Source organism: Buteo buteo, chromosome 2 (assembly GCF_964188355.1).
Source record: "Buteo buteo chromosome 2, bButBut1.hap1.1, whole genome shotgun sequence".
Lineage (NCBI taxonomy): Eukaryota > Metazoa > Chordata > Aves > Accipitriformes > Accipitridae > Buteo > Buteo buteo.
Window position 1 is genome coordinate 57,581,760 of NC_134172.1, and position 9,176 is coordinate 57,590,935.

At 44.5% G+C, this 9,176-nt stretch overlaps 2 protein-coding genes across 2 annotated transcripts in view; both read right to left on the reverse strand.

Annotated features, from left to right (window-relative positions):
• GLB1 (galactosidase beta 1) overlaps positions 1–8,827 on the reverse strand; it is a 108,025-nt gene extending 99,198 nt beyond the window's left edge. Inside the window, exon 1 of the mRNA XM_075055874.1 lies at positions 8,588–8,827. Within this exon, the coding sequence (XP_074911975.1) occupies positions 8,588–8,680 (93 nt within the window). The 5' untranslated portion in view covers positions 8,681–8,827. The remainder of the gene's footprint in view (positions 1–8,587) is intronic.
• On the reverse strand, positions 417–5,603 carry TMPPE (transmembrane protein with metallophosphoesterase domain). Its single transcript, XM_075055908.1, has one exon. It carries the CDS (start codon positions 5,512–5,514, stop codon positions 4,198–4,200), a length of 1,317 nt encoding a protein of 438 aa, XP_074912009.1. The 5' UTR covers positions 5,515–5,603; the 3' UTR covers positions 417–4,197.
• Positions 8,828–9,176: the final 349 nt, after the last annotated feature.

Consider the following 9,176-nt stretch of genomic DNA (forward strand, 5'->3'; position numbering starts at 1 on the left):
GACTCAACCCACAGCTCCCAGATGGGGGCTTGCAACAAAACCAAAACAGTTCTTGTCATGAATTTATGTCTGGCTCTGTCAATATTGTATGCTCATGGTTGTGAATACACTGAAGGAATTAATTCCCTGCATCTCCCTAGAAGGTGGGGTAGTGGGTCTGCTAGTTTGATAAGTAGATTCAACAGACGCAAGCTAACTGCACGCAGTTTAAGATGCCAGTTCATTCATACCACACCTTATCAATGCCCAGCTGAAAATTCAGACCCTTAGAGGCAATGGTATAATGTTGCATCTTACATGCTCAGAACATACTCACATGGAAACAGGAAGAACTAAAGAATTTGTCCTTTCTTAAATCAAGTACGAACTTATTTTTGCAACCTTAATGCTCTTTGAACATTTTATAACGTGCACGTTTTTCAACAAAGGAAAAAAATTCATAGCTTCAGCACACAAAACTATTTAACAGTGGCTAGAATCTCTCATTCTCCAAATTTACAAAAAGGGTTTTTTTCTTATTTGGAAAGCAAACAGATGTGGATATAAATCCTCAATGAACGCCTCCACCTGTGAAGATTTCTAGCATCTCATATACAGACTATTCAAATGCAGAATACCCCTTTCTCTACCCCAAAGCTTAAGTATGAAAATTGAGAATCACAAACCACTCATTTTCTTCTGCTCCTTCCAAAAAATCCTCTTAATACCCTTTCTCTGCCCTTGCAGCAGTCCTTTTCTCTCTGCATCACATCCTCATCTCTTCAGCCTGCACTTCTTCCCTCTAGTAGACATCAGGCAAATTTAATAGGGGCCTTACCTTTCCCACTTTCCACCATGCCTCACTTAACAGTGTGGGTGTAAGATTTTTCCAAAAGTAGTAAGTAGCTTTTTGTCGTTAAACAGAATTAGTGTGTTAAGTTAAAACTGTTCAGCATGAACTGCTACAATAACTATTGGTACAAAATAAAAGGTCATTAGAGGCATCTTTCTTGATAAGCGAGTAAATTTTTATTAAATCCCAACATTTAAAGCATTTGTTATACCACAATTTACATATTTTCAAATCCACTCTATACTGATTATATAATGTAATAAATATAACTTTCACAAAGTGATGACACTATTCTGTTCTGGTATTATTCTGATAGTGATTAACTCCCCTCCCCCTCCCCATGAACTGGCCTTCTATAGGAAGAAATATATATTCATTTACTTAAGTTCTCCAGATCAAATATATTCTACATCCACCCACACCCACACAAATTTACCAAAAAAAAAAAAATAAATTACAAAATAAGCAGCACAGCCTTTTTTTTCATCTGGAATACTGAACACAGGTCTACATCATGCACATTCAAGCCAAATTAGAAAAAGTACAGAAAAAGCCTTGAAGGACAATTAGGGATTGCTGTCCTAGAGAGATTTTTAAAAAGGTTAATTCCTCTTACTATCAAAAAGAAAGTTGATGCAGGATACTTTCCATTCATACTTAAAAAAAAAACCAACCAAACAGGAAGAGGCTTTAAAGTGTTTTGGCACAGAAAGAAAACATTTTAAGTGATAACTAATCATCAAGCAAACAAGCTTTCAGAGGGAGATACTTGAAAAAATGAACAAGAACTAAATTACATTGGGAGAACTCAGTAAGTTTATGAAATGATATGACCACTCCTAAAAGGATGTTTATCTGCCCCTGAAAGGATACACAAAGATCTTCCAGAAGTGGCACATACAAAGTAATAAAGTCATCTATGCACCCCTGGGACGGACAGACCACTTCAGCTAGGTTTTTGCACACATTTGGACAGAATGAAGAGAGAAATAAAAAGAGTAGGGAAAAAAAAGAAAAAATAATACTAGCAACTCACTGGGAAACTAACACCACCTAAAACCAGTTCCACAAAAGCCTGTTGGTAAGGAAAGTTGCTCAACAATTAGTCTTCTTAACACAGTAATAACCCTCAGCTTAACACATGAAAAGCTGTCCTCCTGGACCACTGTCCTAGAGGGAATACTCTGCACTACTAAAACCAGAACACAGCTTTTAACTGAAAGCATGTTGATAAGTAAACAGAGAGTTACAGGCTATCAAGAATTCTCTCTACAAAAGACCATTTGATACTATGCCACTGACAGGGAAAGAACCTCAGAAGGACCCCATGCGGGCAGTGTTAAATATATGTGGAAACTTCAGGATACTTAAGCAGATATTATTGCACAAGCATAAAAAAGTTTACAAAATTATAGGTGCTGGGAAACAGAAATTATCTAGTTGGGCAAGTAGAAAGCCTGGCTGATCAGGTGTTCAGTTTTCAGACTAAAAAAGGACTGACTTCTCCAACTCTTCCATCAACTTTCCAGTGCACAACACATTTACAGTATTTCTCAAAATTCCTCTGAGTAAAAATGCAAGATGTTTGTACAGAGGAACAGGATACAAAACCAGTTCAGCAGTTAGAAACTCTGCCTGGGGGGTGCTGAAGGGAGTGGATGAAGTGAAACTTCAAAATTTCACTTACAGAAAAAAAATCAACTTTACAAAGCCTATAGTAGTCTTCAAATACAGCCCCACAAGCCTTCTGCAAAACAAGAACAGAAGCTGAAGAATAAAACAGAAGTGTGTCTGGTTTGGGATCACACAGGAAGGCAGAAAAAGACAGAACACCACAGTTCTGGTCTTGCTATCCTGTCTCCCGCACAAGTGCTGATCTCTTTTGCCCCATACTACACGGGTCTGCCCGAGAGGAACCCAGCTACTGGTGGGCAGAAAGGCAGAGCAAGGGAAACCCTGTGGCTACAGCTGCACACTGCAGAGTCAGAGGCAGGATTGCCAGACTTGCATTGTTCGTGGCATTTCATACAGCAACACTGAGGTGGAAGAGGAAGGAGAGAGGATGATGAACAGAAGTAAACTGTTGCACCAGCCTGGAAAATATACGCACATTAACTTACATCCTGGCTTTCTTATATTAACACAAAGATATGGAAGCAAGAATGTTTTCATTATTATTTTCTAAACTCTCAAATTTCCCAGAATGGTATTAATTTGTGTTAAGCCCTTCTAGGAAAGGGAGAGAAATTCTCCATCCCTCATTATCCTGTAGCAGTTATTCTGCCACGTGCCTATCAGACAACCAGGACACTGATATGCAAATGCTGTTAAAGAAAGACACCTGCTGCAGAGTTTAGACTTCCTAAAAAAGACACCACTTACTTGAAATAGTAAAACCTTAAAGTTCAAGCATTAAGCTATACGCATTGTTTTCAAATAGCATCTCCTTACTTTTGTAAGAGAAAAATCACAGGAGAGAAATTAAGCATAAACAAAAAAAATACAGAATTAAAAGAGTTGAGTATTTCAGCTTTGGATTTTGTGCTTTACATCAGGAGGTACTGTATGCTCAGACAGCAACAGAAGTTATGTTCATTAGGAGTTTTCCTTCTCATTTGCTTTTATTAGAACAGTTTTCAGTAACTACTAGATGCCCAGTTATTCTGGGGAAAATGCCTGTAGAAAGACAGCTACTTTTACCCCTAGGTATCAGCCTCCCCAGCTTTTTAACTGGAAAAAAATAAATTTCAGGAACTGATGCCTGGCAACTTACTGTACTGGTAAGCAGCACAGACTGGAAGCCCTAGTGCATGCTGCGGACAGCAAGCAGGATAAAGATACCCAGCCTCAATAAAAAAAAACAAAAAAACCTACTTGCTTCCTGTAACATTTCTAGCATAAGGCTTCTAGAGTTTACATACTCAGTGGACACTCTGTAGTACCTTCCACAAAACATGCATGAGCAATTTCACTGCAAGAGAACAGAACTTCACCTGTCTGAGATTTGATAAGGCAGTTGCCTGATGGATAATAAACAGTGGAACATGAAGTAGCCGCAGGACACAGATATTACTAAACATGCACAGGACACACACTATCTCCATGACATCAGTGTTATCTTTAAATGCAGAACCTCAATAATAATGAACTCAAAGAATTAATATCTTCAGTATTTTAACATGCCCCCGATTTGTTTCACAGGCCCAAGATACAGTTAGTGTTTTCTGCTCAAACTTAACACAGCCTGCTGAAGTCCACCCCAACACATCTTCTCTGGCTTCCCTGAAAAAGTATTTGCTTTCAGAGCAGAAGAGCCAATATACTGACCAAAAAGGATGACAGAAATCCGTCAAATGGAAAACTCCTCAAGGAGAACGTAGAATTATCTCTGTTATTTCAGCTCTGCTGCCCAGCCTCATAGGTATTCCAAAGTACATCGTCCCTGGGCTGACGTAGACAAAGGTGTTCTGCCCAACTTCGTACAACCCAACAAAGAATGGATTCAGAAAATAAGCTCCAGCATTTAGTGGGAACATCTGCCCTCCATGAGTATGGCCAGAGAGAATTAAGTTTATGTCTGGTCTCTCCTGAAGGGCCCACTTTGCAGCAATCGGCTGATGAGCTAACAGCACTATTGCATGCTCATTGCTACAATCTCTGAGAGCTTTTTTTAAATCCATGCCATGTCCTGAGTAGCGTAATACATCTGCTTCAATATCATCAACACCAGCCAGGCAGAACCAGTCATCAGTGCTCTTCGGTGAAACAATCTTCACATTCTCGTTATGGAGTGGCCGAATGTTAAAAGATTTTAACAGCTCAAACCAGTTGCTAACATCTGATGTGTAGTACTCATGGTTTCCTGTGACAAAGTAAGTCCCCAAAGGGGAGTTAAGTTCTCCAAGAGGCTCAACAGCAGGTCGTATGATCTCTGCCTCAGAGTCAGTCAGGTCCCCAACAATCACAGTGATATCTGGTTTCAAAGCCTTAACCATTCTCACAATCATGGCAAGCTTGGTCTTCCCAACTGTAGGCCCCAGATGGATATCTGAAAGCAACACCACCTTCAGATTATTCATTGTTGATGGCAGCTTGTGAACTGGAACCTCCACTGAATTCACAGTGGGAGGCTGGGAAGCATTTAACAGCCCGACAACAGTCAGTGCAACAGTGAGCATGACTGCCAAAACTGGTTTAATCGCTGTTCTGTTCTTGTTGCCAGTGCCTGCCTTAGTGCCCCTCCCAGCCAAGAACTTGTAAGCCTGCTCTACAGAGCCTAGAGTGAAGAGGAAGAAGATAAGAATGATATAGGCCCCCAGGCAAGTGTAGGCAGCTAAAGAAAAGAAATAGGGCTCTTCCGCAACGAGAAATAGCAATGTAAAGAAGCTTGAATGAGCCAAAGCTAGGAACATGAACACAGCTATTTTCCACGGCATGAAACAGAAGGAGCTGGCAGCTGCAGACCTGGAGAACGTGGTGACTGTGCTTCTCCAGACATGAAGAGATCCTATCAACATGAGTGCATTAGCAAATAGAGCCATCTGCAGCCTTAGAAGCCAACGCCACGTCCTGAGATCGAGTTTTTCTGCCAGATAACTCCGCGATAGCATCATGGAGAAGAAAACCACTCCTGCAGCCACTGCAGCCTTTGCTTCAAGGGGCAGTTGCTTGAAGGAGATCATCTTTGCTTCCTGACCGTTCCCTTCTGTTCTGCAGAAGTCTCCAGTAGGCAATAATGTGGTTATGAAGGGATGCCTTGGGTCAACAAAGCCTGCAACCAGGAACCAGTATCAGCCGTTTTAAAATATTACATACATTCCCTTTTTCCCAGACTGCAATAAAGGACTGTTACTCTGCGCATACTACCCAAGACACTGGGTCATGCAGAATCACTATCATAAAGACAGAGAGGAGATTTCCTGATGTGTAATAAATCAGACAACTGAAAACTGGATTCTGGCAGTCCCCTTCCAAGCTCCCTGCCTGCCTCCCTCAATGATTCCTCCCCCCCCCCTTTTTTTTTTAATATCCTCTTTCCTCATGAAGAGTTCCTTATAGTAGATGGCAATAGATCGCAACAGTGATGCAATGGGTCCCAGAAACAATCATTATAGTACTTGCGAACAATCATTATAGTATTTGTAAACCCTGTACATGTTCTGGGACTAAGCAGCTTCTGCCATTAACTTAGCACATGTGCTTTCTGTTCTTCTAAGCAAGTAGTTGGCTCCATCTCAGAAGCAGGTATCACCCAACATCATTCTTACCAAATGCAAGAGCTTCTACTAATAAATGCTACAGCAGCAGTGAAAAATCGCCTCCGGAATAGCTACCAGATGCAGCTGTGGTCCCAGAAACTGCAGATGATGTATCGGCAGATATCCTTGCCTCCAGTTGTGAATAAGACTTCCCTAAATCCCTCAAAATCAGTAGGACCAGTAAAACCCACACTGTGTTTTGCTGCTTGCTTCCTGCTCACTTCCACTACATGTATGGTTCCTGAGACTCAACCCCTATTTCAGCATATCCTGGTCTAACAGGATGCAATTAAATTGAAAAGGGATTAAAACATCATACACTGTGCTCCTTTAGAAGTAATGGGAACACTAAGTCTAATGCATCTCCGGTCCCAGGTTGAAAATATATAAGCAAGCATCAGTTATGTTTGAATCATACCAGAATTCCCTGCTTTGCTTTGTACTTTGCTCAGAGTTCATAGTGTTTCTACCAATGCCCAGTTTACACATTTCTATTTAAAATAAACCTACTATTTCCACCATAGATGAAAAAAGTTTGGATGGTCTTTCGTAACATACAATAGAGACCAAGTTTGAGATAACAAACTACCTTATTTAAAGCCATGCAGCAGAATACACTTACTTTCAAAACACTTCCTGTCTCTCAGTCCACACTTAACTAGAGGAAAAAGTAAGCAATCATTACAACCAAAAATATCTCCGAACTAGGGCACAAAAACAGCCTTGTAGGGCTCTGCAGTGAGCTTGAGCCCAGAAGTTTATAAACCCGAGTCTGCCAGGTTGCTTATATACAGGATACACTTTCCCAAGCTAATTTAAAAGAACATTAGCACATCTGCAATGATAGGACCCTGCTATATTTTGAGGATGAGACCAAGTTATAAAAAAACCCATTCCCTCATTGCTTGGTCAGGGAACAGTCAGCTGATAGAGAAATCGTGCCTGCTGCCCTCAGTTCCTCAAGCCCTCTCAGCTGTTACAAAACTATTCTTAAAAAACAGTGCTATTTTACACACATGCCTCTACAGAAAATAAACAAAGCTAGGAAGATAAAAGCACAAGAAATGTCCTCCTGGTTCGAGTCCACAGTTCCTCTAGATACCAGGTCATATTCTGTCTAGACAACTGCAATACAAAATGCTGTTTAAAGAAATGACATAACCCTGGCCACTGTCTGTGGTCTACTCCCCTCATACTCCTCCACCTGACAAAACTGCTACATCAGGGATGTCAGAAAGCAAATCCATGCCTAGTCATTTTTGGATGTTGTTTATGAACCTGATGTATTTTAATTGGTCTAATCCTTTTTTGGAATCAGCTAAATACAATGCCCGTTTCTACAACCTCCCGTAGCAGCAAATTCCTGAAATTCACTATGTATTTTTCAAGTAATTTATCTGTTTCAAACTAATCTATGAAATCCACCAAGTGTCCCTCTTCTAGTACTACTAAATTTGGTGAGTACTGGTTCTCCATTCCTTTTACCCACCACCTTAAGAATTTTCAAAGTCTCAGCCATAATCCCACCCCTCACAGACCATACTTACTGCCATCCAATCTTCCCATTGATAAAGGTCTCCCATGAGACCGTGCTACTTTTCACACAGCTTTAACCACCTCTGCATCATTCATTTAGCAACATCTATCAAGATAATACCGATACTCTGCTTCAAACTCGAGGCATAAGGGACAAGGCATGGCTCCCACCGCAATTATAAAGAGGAAGGATTTGCCTAGGCACCTGGTTAGGCAGTGGTACAGCATCCCGCTGGACAAAGCAACAACAAGAGTCGATGCTGAACCGGGGGAGAACAGGAAAAACTCTCCCTCACCACAGGAAGATCAAGTTCTCCCATGGGATCTGCTAATGGTGTGTAGGTATCAGGTAACCACAGCTCGGGTTCCCCCCGCCATGCGTTCCTTAATGAGGCCTCGTAATCTATTCTTTCTCAGACCGCGGTCTGAAGGCTGGAAGGCAGACAGCTGCCACCACCTCTTCGGCCCGCAGGATCAGCAAGCAGCGACCCGGCGATCACCCTCCTCAAGCCGGCGGCAGCGCTCACCGCCCAGGGGGCGAGGGCGGGCACGGCCAACCCCTCCCCAGTACCAAACACCTAGGGCGCAGAGCGCGGCGGCCGCCGCGGCCGGGAGCGGGCAGGCCTGCTGGGGGGAAGGAGCCGCCGCCGCCCCCACCCGCTCGCCGCACCTGCCCCGGCAACTCCGCTCCGCCAGACGCAGCCCCGCGACTAATACAACGCGCCCCGACCCCCATGAACCACAAACCACTAACGTATTAAAAACGGAACGAAATTAATCGTCCTCCTCCTGGGGCGGGAAGACGCCCCCTCCCAGCCGGGGGCCGTTGAGGCCGGCGGACGCCGCGTCCCTCAGAGCTCGGAGCCATCCCCAACAGTCACGGGGCCGGCGCCACAGCCCCTCCAGGCAGTACCGTAGCGACGTAGGGACCCTTAGGGGAGGAAGCAGCGAGGAGACTCACCGCCGCACGGAACACGGCCGCCAAGCCGGCCAGCGGGAACAGGAGACGCAGCATGACTGACGGGAACCGACGCGACTGAGCTAGGCGTCCCATTACACGGCGACGTCACCGGAACGCGAGGGCGGGACGGGCCTGCCCCCACAAGCCCCGCCCTTCGCGGGAAACGGACGGGCGAAGAACGGACATCCTTCCGTAACAGCGGAAACAACAGATTTCGGCGTCTGCCGCCAGCGTCCTCCATAACACCTCCTAAACTCGCCTCTCAGAACAACGCACGCTCCCGCCGGCCCCGGTCCGGGACTTGCCCCAGCTCCTCCGAGGGGACGAAGGGAGCCCCCCCCAGCCCCTGCCCGCCGCCACCTTGGCTGGGCAGAAAGGCCTCGCACGCCTCCACCCGCCCCAAGGAGGTGGAAGAGGCATCTCCCAGGCTGCAGGCCGGCACCCGAGGCGCCGACGCCGCAGAGCGCGACGCTGGCGGGACAGGACCCAAAGGCGGGGGCAGAGGAGATGGCCCTCCGCCCTTTTCCAGCCCTGCGGCCCATTTCCCCATGGTGCGCCAGGAGGCTGGAGAGGGAGGACGAGGAAATCC